A 13,984-nucleotide genomic window follows, 5' to 3' on the forward strand; every position below is an offset into this window, starting at 1 on the left:
CTGGCTATGGATACATCTGGCCATCCTTGATTCTCTGTCCACCTTCTTATTCCTTGAAGGTATGCTCAGAAACCACAACACCAAGATGGTGGCCTTTGATCAAAGGTCTGTTTGGTGATGAAGGTCCAACTAAGACGAAATAACAACAACAACATTAGATTTGTAGAAAAAATATTTTTAATCATCACTAAATGTTATTTTTTTACCTTGAAATGCAGTTACACCTGATATTTCTAGTTTTCTTTTACGACTGGCTTCCCAAGAAGGGTGTAACTTTTTACTGGAAACACCTGCAAGTAATTTTACGAAAACAGAAATTAATCTTTTCTTGATTGTAAGTTATTGCAGAATTGTAGACAACACATAGTTGGTGCAGGCATGGCTGTGTGGTGAGAAGTTTGCTTCCCAATCACATGGTTCTGAGTTAAGTCCCACTGTGTGGCACCTTGAGCAAGCATCTTCTATTATAGCCTTAGGCCTACCAGAGCTTTGTGAGTGGATATGGGAGATGGAAACTGAAAGAAGGCCATCATGTGTGTGTGTATATATATATATATATATATATATATATATATATATAGTTTGTATTTGGTTTGCAAGATTCTTGATTTGAATTCGTGTAGTGGAGTAACTAACCCAATAACAGCAAAGGACTGAACCAGTGCATATTTATTATTATTACTGGCATAATGCCCCTCCCAAGGTTCAATAGTATGTATGCGACGTGCAACCAAGAGAATACCCTCCATCAGGCATTTGCCATATTCTGAACACCTTACTTCCCTGGGTATGGATACATTGAAACTCCGACGTCTGGCGGCTGACTTGGCAGACGCCCATAAAATTATTAACCATCTTACTTGACACAGCAGCCGTGGGCTGGAAGAGGCCTCATGGCAGGCCCTTTACCAGATGGCTGGACATGATTAAGGAAGATCTACAAAGACTCCATGTCTTCTTGGAGGATGCAGAGGGGCTGGCACAGAACACCAGCAACAGAGAGCCCTGGTGGATTTGGCTGGCTCTATGCATCATGATATCTCTGAGACCACTAAACCCAGGATGACTCCAGCCCCATCAAGCAAGAGCATGAAGTGAAGCGAAGCGAGATACACATGCATTTATATACGATGGGCTTCTTTCAGTTTCCTTCTGCCAAAACCACCCACAAAGCTTTCGTCAACCAAAGGCAACAGCAGAAGACAACAGCCTGAGATGCTTCACGATGGGAATGAACACACAACCACTTTGTGGGGAAATGGACTTTTTAACTAAACATCCATACCTGTGCTTATAAACAAACAAACATAGAAAATCAAAGCAACTTGATTGGCTTCTCTCAGATTTCCTTCGCCGTGAAAGGAAACATCTCAAAGAGTGAAGCAGTGAATGAAAGATACAACAATGTCAGGTAAAAGTTCAAATCAAGGTGAGGAAGTAAAAACAAAAAATTACCTTTGTTGCTTATTGTATTTGAGTTTCCTTTCTCAAATGACTTTCTTTCATGAAAATCTCTTTTGTTAGTAAAAGTATCATTGTTCATCTTGTTATCATTTCTTCCAAGCTGTCTATTTCCGAAGTCTTCTCTTCCCCCTCGACCCCTTCCATTACCTGCGTCTTCTCTTCCCCCTCGACCCCTTCTGTATCCTGAGTCTCCTTCTCTTCCTCCTCCTCGACCCCTTCTTCCTTGGTTAAATCCTTCTTGATTATGTCTACCGTCTCTCCCTTGGCCTCGGCTATATCCTGCACCTCTCCCTCTGTACCTTGCATTGTCTTGGTCTCCGTATGACGATGTTCCTCGCCCACCTCCGCCTCTTTTTCCATACTCAGAATAACTTGGTCGACCAAACGCTGAGCCATAACCACTCCTGCCACGCCTGCCACCGAATCTGAAAGTAAAACACATTTGATATTATAAATACATGCATATATTCTTTTACTTGTTTCAGTCATTAAGACTGCGGCCATGCTGGGGCACTCCTTTGAAGAAGTTTAGTCGAATGAATCAACCCCAGTGCTTTTATTCTGTCATTCTCTTTGGCTGAACTGCTAACTTATGGAAATGTAAAAACACCAACACCAGTGGGGGACAAACAGACACACACATATATGATAGGTTTCTCTCAGTTTCCATCTACCAAATCCACCCACAAGGCTTTGGTCAGCCCAAGGCTATAGTAGAAGACACTTGCTCAAGTGACTGAACCCAGAACCATGTGGTTGGGAAGCAAGTTTCTTGCCACACAGCCACACCTTTGCCTATATAATATACAGTATATACACTATATATATCATCATCATCATCATCGTTTAACGTCCGCTTTCCATGCTAGCATGGGTTGGACGATTTGACTGAAGACTGGTGGACCAGGAGGCGACACCAGGCTCCAATCTGATTTGGCAGAGTTTCTACAGCTGGATGCCCTTCCTAACGCCAACCACTCCGCGAGTGTAGTGGGTGCTTTTACGTGCCACCGGCACGAGGGCCAGTCAGGCGATACTGGTGTGTATATATATATATATATATATATATACACACACACACACAATCAGCACAGCATCATCATCATCATCTCTTAACATCTACTTTTCTATGCTTGCATGGGTCAGACAAAATTTGCTGAGGTAGACTTTTCTGTGACCAAATGTTCTTCTTGTCACCCACCTTCACTGTGTTTAACCGTTATTTATTAAACCCACTGATTACATTTTAAATTATAACATTTAAATACAAAGAAACAGAAAAAGAAAAGGAGAAAAAAAAAGAGGGATTTAACCCTTTAGCATTCAGATTATTCTGTTAAATGGAATCCTTATTTATTCACATTATTTTGAATTGCTCATGGATTTACCTTGTAACTTTCAGATTGCTCTGGTGCGACTGTTTGTGTTTAGAATGACATTGTAGGGTAAGTATGATATGCCAGATCTGGCCAGTTTGAACATAAAACAGGAAGAATATTTGGTCCAGATATAGCTGGTTTAGTCCAAGCCAGTGAGAAAGAGAGCCTCTCTATAGTCATTCAATGTTAAATACAGTAGACGAATCTCTCTCCAATGACATCCATTTTAAAAAGATGAAAAAGATGGCCAGTCACATTGGATAAAGTAGGCCTTGAAGCACTAACAGAAATCATAGTTGTGGATGCTTTGAGACTAAACAAATAGAAAACCAACAAAATATTTCTTTGCTGAGGGATGCAGCCATACCGGCCTTGTTTAAAATGTAATATTCTACTCATTGGCTTTACTGGCAACAAAAAGGAATGTCTCAAAATAGAAGATGTATCAGATCTTCTATTTCAAAGCTGCTCCTATACAAGTCAAATATTCTACTAACATGTTACTAACGAAATAAATGTATATTTACCGTATTCCTTCTGTTGTTGAATCTATTGGGTCAGAGAGAGTCAGAAACATAGAATGGTTAGCAAATACTGGAGTGTCATTGTCTTCATCTTGGAAATTTCTCGAAGAGTCTTCAGAGAAATCAGTTGCATGTGATTCTGTGGCAAAAAGATCACGTTCTCATCTGAAGAATTTGTCCCCAACAAATCATTGCTGACAGAATTTTGGCTGCCAAAAATATCATCGTTCCCAAAATCATCCAGATTAATTCTTTTTACAACCATTTGTTTTTTGTTTTTGTTTGTTGCGGCATCTTTTACATTTCCATTATTTGTGCTTTCTTTACATTGTTTGTTTTTTGATTTTACATCCAGTTTCGCTTTTTGCTTTGGTTTTACACTTGTCACCTGTGTATCTTTAGATTTTAATTCATTTTCCTCTTTACATTTCGATTTAACACCTGTCACCTGTTTGTCTTTCGATTTCACACCTGCTTCTTTAACTTTTTTGATCTCTTTCACATTCGATTCAGATGGTATGTTTTCTTTAGGCTGCTTTGAAGAATCCTCGTTGCATTCTTGCATCAAAGTCTTACCCCCTGAGGCGACCTCCTCTTCCTCTTCCCCATCCTCCCCATCACCGTCACTTGCCATTTCATTAGCTTTTTCATCAAGGAAGTTGGATATCAAAGCTTTCTTTGCCCGAATATTTACTTTCTTTTCTGCTTTACTTTTAGTGTTTTTGTTCTTCTTAATCTGACGACCAGTACTTTGTGTCTGAAGGAAAGCAGCTAAAGACTTCCAATCCGGATGGTTTTCCCGGAATTCGGCTACAGACTTCTGGAGCTGGGATTCATTTGCGAAGCGTGCCAATGTTCGGCTCTCAATAGTCTGAAATCCCTGTCAATCCAAAAAAAAGAATATCATTTGTCTTAAGAAACTACATCATAAGAACTACAACTAACATTATCATTACTTGACATCCACTCTTCAATGCTAGCATGTGTCAGATGGAATTTGTTGAGGCAGATTTTCTATGGCTAGATACCTTTCTGTTGCCAACCTTCACCTATTTCCAAGCAAGATAATATTTCCTTTTTGTCAGACATGTTTCTGAGGAAGATAGGAAATGAACACCATGGCTTGTGTGATGGTGAGGTACAATTATAACTATTGCACAATATCAAGACAAGGAGAAACAAACACAAACACACACACACAATGGCCTTCTGTCAGTTTTCATCTACCAAATACTCTCACAAGGCTTTGATTGACCTGAGGCTATAGTAGAAGGTACTTGCTCAAGCTGCTACACAGTGTTTTTAAGCATACCATGTCCATAAGAGATGTTACCTCCAGACATATACAACAGTAAATTTGCTTTCAATGATGTGTAAAGACCTTCTTCAGTCATGAATGACCATGGGATTGCACCTAGAAAGTTATCCTCCGAGGCTCAAGTCTGGACAAGGTTGTTTATGGAAGACCAGCAGTCGCCCATGCATACCGGTCTCCCCTCTCCACGCTACCGATGTTATCCAAGGGAAATGCAAAGGCTGATACAGTTTGACACCAGTGATGTCACAACTCATTTCTACAGATGAGTGAACTGAAGTAATGTGAAATAAAGTGTCTTGCTCAAGAATACAACACACAACCCTGTCCGGGAAGTGAACTCACTACCTCATGATTGTGGGGGCCTGACGCTTTAACCACTGAGCCATGGTCCTTCACTTCAATGATATATTTACATTAAATATAATAATAGATGGCTATTTTTATAAATATATAAATATATATACATATACGGAAGACATAATAAACACTTTTAAATCTAAAAGCTAATGTTTAGTAATTTTAGCTAAAGTAAAAAATGTAAGCAGATGGAAAAGAAAAAGAGATGCCATACCTTTGCACTAAGCTGAGCAAATGTCAATGTGTTACCCAACACAAACCTAGAAATTGTATCAGGTTTTAATTTCTGAAAAATAAAACAAAATTCAAAGTAAGTCGCTGATGAGCCTTCAGAAACAACAAACATTTAAACATTTTCCTGCTTAAAATGGGAGTTTAACCTTGGAAAGCCCACAACAGTCTATTTTTCAGAGCTCATGGTTCTCTTCTCAAAGTAGTGTTTTGTGGCAGGTTATTCTTCCTGACATCAAACTGTTTTAATTGCGTCATGCAATATGCAGGGATACTCCAGCTGAGGCAGCCACAGCATCATCATCATCACCATCATTGCATGGGTCAGATGGAATTTGCTGAAGCAGTTTTTTCTGAGAGTGGGGGCTGCCTTCTTAGCAGCAACCCTCACCTGTCTCCATGCAAGGTAGTATTTCTCCATGGCCAGGCCTGTTTCTAGTTCACCAGGACTAGAAACAAACAACATTGCTTATATGGCAGTGATTCTAATTTTTAGTCATCACACGATGTCTTGACAAGGGTACACATACACACACACATTGTGCAGGTTGTTCAGCAAGAAAGTGTAGAATCATCTTTCTCAGATCAGAGAAACTACCAAGAAGTAGAAGAATTGTGCAAATGCCTTCCATTTACTACTTCACAGGGTCAACTCGTTTCCCACCTGCATTCTATACTGGGTCTCTCAGAACAGCTAACATGTGGCAGTTGGGTAGATGGAAAAAAAAAAGGGTGACATTTGGCCAAGATAATGGGTTTGTTTCAGACCCACACAAATGTAAAAGGAAATTAACAAACAGCAATACATCAAGCATGCTTATAATTACCTTCAAGGCAGCTATTTCTTTTACCAATGTCTCAGAGTTCTTTTTGTTTTTCTCTGTGTTTTCTGCCTTTTCATTGCTGTAATGAATCAATGTTTGGAATAGAGATAGCCGAAGTAAACTTATAGATACACAGTGTCAGAATGAATTACCGACAGGAATTAAATTTTAAAATAAGTCTTAAACACTTAACATGAGATGTATTATGAATAGTTGGAAGAAAAGATAACTTAATATAGAAACATTAGGAAATAATCCCAATCCTGTTATAAATTTGGGTGATGTTTCTCTGTCTGTTACGTTTTTATGTTTAACTCCTCCGAGGCCATAGGTGCAAGGACAATGAAACTCAAACCAATAACTCTCCTATCTAGTAATTCCCAGGGAATGCCCTAAGGGGGTCTATTTTTTAAGGGCTGCCCAATTGGGGCCCTACTAATCTCCCTTATTTTTACTGCATTTTAAACTAAATACATGGCATTAGCGACCAAACCGGAGCGATGACAATAAATTTCACACCATGAACTCCCAGGGAGTATCATAAGGAGGTTCAATTTCTGAAGGGCTGCTTAAATGAAGCCCCACTGACCCCCACTCTATTTTTACTGCATTTACCTCGCTCCTACACTTGGTTGCCTTGGGGCTTTTGCAAGGTACATTACAGTGGGACTGAACCTAAGACCATATGGTTAGGGAGCAAGCTTCTCAACCACACAGCCACTCCTGTGCCTTTATATTTTTACTACATTTGTTCATTACTCTCATTATTTAGAAAACCAAAAGAACAAAAATTAAAATGTTAAAAGAAGGAATTTGATAATGCTGTTGTCAAACGAAACAAAACGTACGTTGTATTTTTTAACTGCTTCAACTGTCGAATCAATTTGGCCAAAACGTGTGATTTAGATTTCTTAGTCGTCTGTCGCAGTGTAACAATCTGTAAGAACAAAATGAGATGAAGATTAGTAAGAGATATAAACAAGTTTTATTCTTTGTTGTTCTGAGTTCACAACTGGCCAGAACCAACTCTGCCATTCATGCCTCAAGGGTCAATAAAATAAAGATTTATCATCATCATCATCATCATCGTTTAACGTCAATTTTCCATGCTGGCATGAGTTGGATGGTTTGACATGGAGCTGTCCAGACTCCAGCTGTCTGCTGAGGCATGGTTTCTACGACTGGATGCCCTTCCTAAAGCCAACCACTTAACAATGTGCTACATGCTTTTTACGTGCCACTAACATGGGTGCATTTATGCAGTACTGGCACAGGTGCTTTTTTAAGTGGCACCAGCAGGATTCTTTCTTTCATTTTTAACTCTTTCAATGCTCAGAATTTTATTACTGTTAACAGCAGAAGCAGTTTTACCCAATGGCTTAAAAAAAAAACAAAACAAGGGAAGACTTTCTCGTATGCTGTAAGAAAAGACATCCCCAGTGATATTTTCTACATAAAACAATTTTTCAGGTTTTCTAAATTTTTTCACATATTTAATCAAATGTTTTTACAGAGAAAGAATCAAATACTTTTAGAGGCGGAAATGAAAACCATACCTAGGAGATACTGATAAAGTATTGCAGAAGCAGAAAATATCAATTCTAATTTTTGGTGGATAATTAACATTATTACAGGAATGACCATGAAATTTAATTATACAGTCAAAGGGTTAATAACTTTGTTAAAGGATCTACAGCCCTTGACAGCTGCAGATCCTCCCACAAGATAAATCTGACTGACGTTCAGCTGGAACATCTCTGGTCAAGGCCTGCCAGAAAAGATGCGAGCAATAAGAGAAGTTAGAAAATTATAATTCAGGAGACAAAAGGGTGAAAAAAACAAAAAAATGCAGAAGCTTAGAAGAGAGACATAAAAAGCGTAATGGGAGGGGGAGAAATGGGTGGGTGGAGAGTTGGGACTGGAAAGAGTGAAGATATAAAACTAATTCAGCTAAATCAGAGGACAAAAAGGCCACGCAAAGAGACACAGTGCCTGTGAGCCAGTGGCTGGAGTGTGTTAGTGATAGAGTCTTTGCCAATTAGTTGAATAGCTTTCTTTTGGATTCAGTTTATGATGTTTGTGTTGCTAGCAGAAACATTTCCAAATGCGCGCAGACGTGGGCGTGTGGTAAGAAGCTTGCTTCCCAACTACATGGTTCCGGGTTCAGTCCCACTGCATGGCACCTTGAGCAAGTGTCTTCTACAGGCTGCAGTTTGCTTAAGACTGATTTAAGACATGTGATAGAGCATTAACCTTCTTGGGACATCCAGACCAATTGATTGGCCCAAGTGGGACAAGCTGAAAGGGCTTTGTAAATGGTTGGTTTTGAAGTGTGATAGCTAATCAGAGATCATCTTTCAGTAGATGTATCTCGATAGAAAAAAACATTTTGGTCTGTTTGGTTACACATACCAAAACACCGTGTCTCAAAAGACTTAACCTCTAATTCAAAAGCAAAGAGTAAGTTCTATCGACCCTGGACAATTCCACTGTCTTCAGAATTGAGGAGATATTTACTCAGGTTAGCCCACGCTTTTGCAATTAAATTTCAGTGTGGCAGGTGAAACGATTCACATTCTGTCGACAAGACAATTCACGTAGATCCGGAACTGAGGAGTTCGTCATATTGACACCTCATTTTCCCCGTATACGTTAGCTCCTAATTCTAAGAGCAATGAAGATGTGAACTCATCCGCGCTAATATGTCACGGATGTTCATAATAGGTAGAGCGGCCACCCAGAAAACTTAGCATCCGCAGTAAGCAAGGAACACCAGGATCATAAATTCACAGCAAACTGTCCCATTCTCTCTGCGTCCATTTACTTTTCAATTACCAAACCAAGCCCCCTCCACGGTTGTACAGATTCATCCCTTTCCCTGTTGAAGTCAGGTCCACGTTGTAAAGAGGAGGGGATTGGCTACCAGAGAGAAACGAACAGAGGAAAGGAAACGGAGGAGAGATAACGAAGAGCATTTGAAACAGGAAGAGTCCCCGAATTAATATACTGGATAAAATACTATGATTTTATAGTGGATCACAACGCTACAAATCACTGGACTATGAATAAAATTCTACTAATTACATTCTGGATTATATTTATTATATCATATACATACAGTACTTTTATACTTTGATTATAGTTTTCCAAAGTAATCAATGAATAACACGTGCAAACGAGCAACGACAACATACCTTATTATTCAAAGCCACTTTGTCCAAAGATGACTCTTCTCCAAACTGTTTGCTTTCATCTTTTGTAGTGTTCTCTTTCCGGGAAGCTATATTTTTAGCTTTTATAGCATGTTCAGCAGTCATTTCGAGAGACTTTAATTAAAACTTACATTCATTAAATTCAAACACGCTGACACACAGCCATATTAGTTTCATATACGAAACTAAGAATATGCCGAAATATAAATTTATCCTAGTTATTCATAAAAAGTACATCTCATAACCCGTTTGCTATTTTAGCAATAAGTTCTACTTGTTTAATCGAAATATCATTCAAAGGGAAAACAGTATATCAATACCATTTCAATTAATTGTATAATTTTCGTATCATTGCTGAAATGATATATGGTTACATAGAATTGTCTCCCTTGTTTTTAATTAATTTAGTTTTGTTTCAGAATAAAGTTTGATAACTCTGTGCGTGACTAAATGATTTTTTCTTAGTCTTAACTCGATAAGTTGAAAGGTATCGATTTTCTCCACTTCCGTACGAAATAATCTAATTTATTAAAAGTAACTTCGAGTTGGTATTAGGCAAGCTACTTATCAACCACATGGGTCTGGGTTCAGTCCCACTGCGTAGCACCTTGGGCAAGTGTCTTCTACTATAGTCTCGGGCCGACCAAAGCCTTGTGAGTGGATTTGGTAGACGTATATATATATGTGTGTGTGTGTTTGTGTGTCTGTGTTTGTCCCCCCAACTTCGCTTGACAACCGATGCTGGTGTGTTTACGTCCCCGTAACCTAGCGGTTTGACAAAAAGAGAACCGATAGAATAAGTACTAGGCTTACAAAGAATAAGTCCTGGGGGTCGATTTTCTCGACTAAATGCGGTGCCCCAGCATGGCCGCAATCAAATGACTGAAACAAGTAAAAGAGTAAATCTCATTGGAAATTAAAAAGAAAGTTGACGACAAATTAAAATAGGTCCTCGACAGGTGCGAGAAATCTATCAAAAAAATCTCTATAAAAAGTAAAATTGTATACTGTGCACTTTGTTGTGTCTTGTTATGCGCATGATACCCCGGTACATGGGAAAATTGTTTTGCTTGAAACGGGTGCGCGGTGGCTAAAATAAAGTTTTGGGATCACTGACGAAGTTATGACAGTTAGTGAAAAACGGAAAAGAGTTATCTCCCTTGGTGCACGTCAGAGACATTTTGTTGCTTCAAAATGGCGGCTATATCAGAGTCTGACATTCTTGAGAAACGGATTGGAATATTGGAGAATCTGGTCTTTGGATTGTCTGATAAGGACACTGAATATCCAAAGGTAAGTTGTATTTGGAAAGGGAGGATTCGTTCATTTTTAACTGTGTAAAACCCTAATGTCGAAAAATTTATTACAAAAGTATGATGTTTGGATTGTGATGATAGACGAAATCAAAAATATTGTCAGTGAATTAATTTTAGGTGAATATAAGAAGAAATAATAAAAGTAAAGCAACCGCAAGAAACGGTATTCTTTGTTTATTAGTCTAGGATATTCTGACGCGAATAACATATTTCATAAATGACTCACTGCGGAAGACCGAAGTCTCGTGTAACAGCTGCGAAGAAGACAGAAGAACTGAATTAAATGTATAACTTTCTACGAGGTATACACCAGGATAACCCATGTCATTAATTCTACATTTCTTGCAGCCCTTCAGATTAATTCACAATTCAGTGATGTATTAGATTCTACATACCTAAAACTAAAGATCCCCAGAAAGTTGACTGAGAAGGGAGATAGAATTAATCGGTAGCGATCATTGACTATAACGTACCCTCTTTGACAATTTTTTTTTTGACTATTATATATCTTTCTAGTGATTTGTTTTTCACTATAACATACCATTCCTGTTGATCTTTGATCGTAGTGTGCCTCTTTTACTTTGTCAAACTGTAGCTAGTGTCAGTGTACCCGTGAAAGACTTTTCTTCTACCTTTTGACGCTGATACACCCAACTTCTTTGTCGTATGGAACATTGTGGGTTGCAATTAAGAATTGTTATTTTTTGTATTAAGATGAAAAGGTCTAATTATATTAATCTTTCGGAGAAAGTATATGAGAAGTGAAAGCATTGTTCGGCAATTTATCGGAATAAATACCAGGTTACTTCTATTTATTTTTGAAAATATTCTTTGGATTTTCGTTTTAATCATCAGAATGTAAATAGAGTGTAAATAGTGGCATATTTTGGTGCTAAACTGATCACAACAACATTTGTGTACACAAACTGGAGTCTGTTTCATTTGATCCACTTTTAATCTTCAAAAACATTTTTAATTATCTTTCAACACTAATCGTTAATGTGAGAGCACCTCTGGTCTACTCGTCTTTCCACTTGGTGTAATCTTTGTTGCGAACCCTCTCAACCTTTCCCCACTCTAATCCCTATGACCAGTTTTTTTAATACCCAGAACGTTGGCTCTCTGGAACATATTCTGCAGAATGGAACATAAACGGTATCAGATTCACTGGATTTGAAGGGCCTGCAAATAATTGTACATTCATTAGGAATTCAGATCATCACTTATAATCATATTCTGTTGGTGGGTCTCTCTCTCTCTCTCTCTCTCTCTCTCTCTCTCTCTCTCTCTCTCTCTCTCTCTCTATCTCTCTCTCTCTATCTCTCTCTCTCTCTCCCTCCCTCCCTCTCTCTCTCTCTCAATTTGCTTTTGGTTGACTTCAAATGATGCTTAGTTGAAGTTAAGTGCTGTAAGATTCCCAAATAGAGATTTTATAATTCCACTTTGAATTTCAGATCCTAACTCTGTAATATGTGGGTAGTCTTTCTATAGGTACAAATACTTGCATCTTCTGGTTGATGAAACCAATCTTCTCAAGCCTGAGCTAATTGTATCTGCCACAGTTTACCTTTACTAACATTACTGAAGCATTAATTCATCCATTGGTTCAGCATGTTTGCATGACATGCTCATATTAATGCAGTTGTCTTTCATATATATATCAGATTGGAGCCTGGTGTAGCCATCTGGTTCACCAGTCCTCAGTCAAATCGTCCAATCCATGCCAGCATGGAAAGCCGACGTTAAACGATGATGATGATAGAATATTAGTTGCTCCCATAATTGCCCCTAAATCCTATTTTTTAGATGGTTAGATGTTTTTAGTGGTTAGAGTATTAGGCTCACGGTCATTAGTTTGTGAGTTCCGTTCTTGGAATTGGTGGTATGTTGTGTCCTATATCACCTTCCCACTGCTCCTGGTCTGCTTCCATAATGTTCCTTGTGCTACCATTTCCATCTGCACATTATTGCATGCCAGTTCAGCTGAGCACTGTTAAATCACCACCTTGTATTTAACATGCATAATTCATTATTGCAATTTCTTGTATTAAATCACTGGATTCTTACAATAAGGTTTTCAAGTTTAACCCATTTAATACCAACCCACTTAAGACTGACCTTAGAGACATGATGCAAACTTCATGTTTTAAAGAGATGCATCTTCCAGGCATACCAGCAAATGGGTTTTTTTTAACACTATTTGCATATAGTCATTGACTAGCGATTCAGTTCACTTCCAATTCAGTTCAGGTATGGGATGTTGATAAGACACAAAAGTGGCAAAACATTAATGTGCATCACTTCTGAATTGGATTTGGGGCGAGTTGTTTCACCTGTCTATGACTTTCAGATGTTTTAACACTTGAGACTTTGATGGAGTCATCTCTACAGTGCTAAATTGCAGCGTACTAGTGAACAAGTAAATCACATATATTGAGTATGTGTTCGATAATACACACACACACACACACGCGCTTTCATTTTCTTGTCTTGAAGTTAGATTTTTAAAAAAGGTTCTTGAAAACTATTATTTACCTTGTATTATTAACTCTTTTGATGCCAACCCACCTGAGACCCTCCCTGGTTCTATTATAAAAACTTCCTGTTTTAAAGGACCTAAATTTAAACTTTCCATCAGAATTTCTCGTGCCAAATTATGTTCCAAACACCAGCTTAATAATGGCCGAGTTGTTCTAACTCCTATCTGCAAGTGTGAGCTCTGTGAGTCAGAGTGGTTGTTCCAACACATCTCTGTCACCATCCTCCAGAGCAATGCCTTTTTCCATTTTGTCTGCTAGGACCATGAGGTGCTCTGAATTTTCAAAATAATAATAATAATGCAATACCATGCTCTATGTGCCGGTCCAGTACCAGGCAGTGGCTTGTGATCCTAACTGATTGGAAATGTTATCATGTGCATTATTTTGTCTTGGTATAAGAGATGGGCAACAGCAAATATTCTGCTCACTACCCAATATTGAATAATATTCAATATTTGTCAGTTGCTTGACCTTAACCAGTTGAGCATGTCCTTTGGTGGCTGACAATATGTGTATCTCTGATCACAAGCAGAAGTAGTGGGGGAGCATCATAGCCATGTGTTGAGAGAAATACTTTGGGGTTTGGATAATTCACCTTTGGAAACATGGGTGTTTCATTCAACATCCTTAAATAACTCTTATTCAGTGACCTTTTGAACGGGATGGGCTACTCGACCATAAGAAAATTCTAACTGAGCCCCACCTGCAAGGTCATTCACTGTTTATCTTGATATGAGATCACCATGTCACACATGTATGGTTGTGATGCATGTACCTGGTGTACTCTTATCAGATGGGTAGTCACGATGGGTATACTGG

The 13,984-nt window shown here is 38.5% G+C and overlaps 2 protein-coding genes across 9 annotated transcripts in view; one reads left to right on the top strand and one right to left on the bottom strand.

Annotated features, from left to right (window-relative positions):
* Positions 1–159: 159 nt before the first annotated feature.
* On the bottom strand, positions 160–9,490 carry LOC106883606 (uncharacterized). The gene is given in 8 exon segments (XM_014934693.3): positions 160–290; positions 1,456–1,889; positions 3,371–3,524; positions 3,527–4,247; positions 5,257–5,328; positions 6,101–6,176; positions 6,946–7,034; positions 9,292–9,490. Coding segments are annotated over 8 exon segments (1,782 nt in total). The 5' UTR covers positions 9,415–9,490; the 3' UTR covers positions 160–177.
* A 991-nt stretch (positions 9,491–10,481) lies between these two features.
* Positions 10,482–13,984, top strand: part of LOC106883605 (dynactin subunit 3) — a 57,699-nt gene continuing 54,196 nt past the window's right edge. For all 8 annotated transcript variants that reach the window (XM_089361100.1, XM_089361101.1, XM_089361102.1 and 5 more), the window contains exon 1: positions 10,482–10,602. In XM_089361100.1, coding sequence (XP_089217226.1) covers positions 10,504–10,602 — 99 coding nt within the window. In that variant the 5' untranslated portion in view covers positions 10,482–10,503. The remainder of the gene's footprint in view (positions 10,603–13,984) is intronic.

Source organism: Octopus bimaculoides, chromosome 12, assembly GCF_046866305.1.
Source record: "Octopus bimaculoides isolate indiv1 chromosome 12, ASM4686630v1, whole genome shotgun sequence".
Lineage (NCBI taxonomy): Eukaryota > Metazoa > Mollusca > Cephalopoda > Octopoda > Octopodidae > Octopus > Octopus bimaculoides.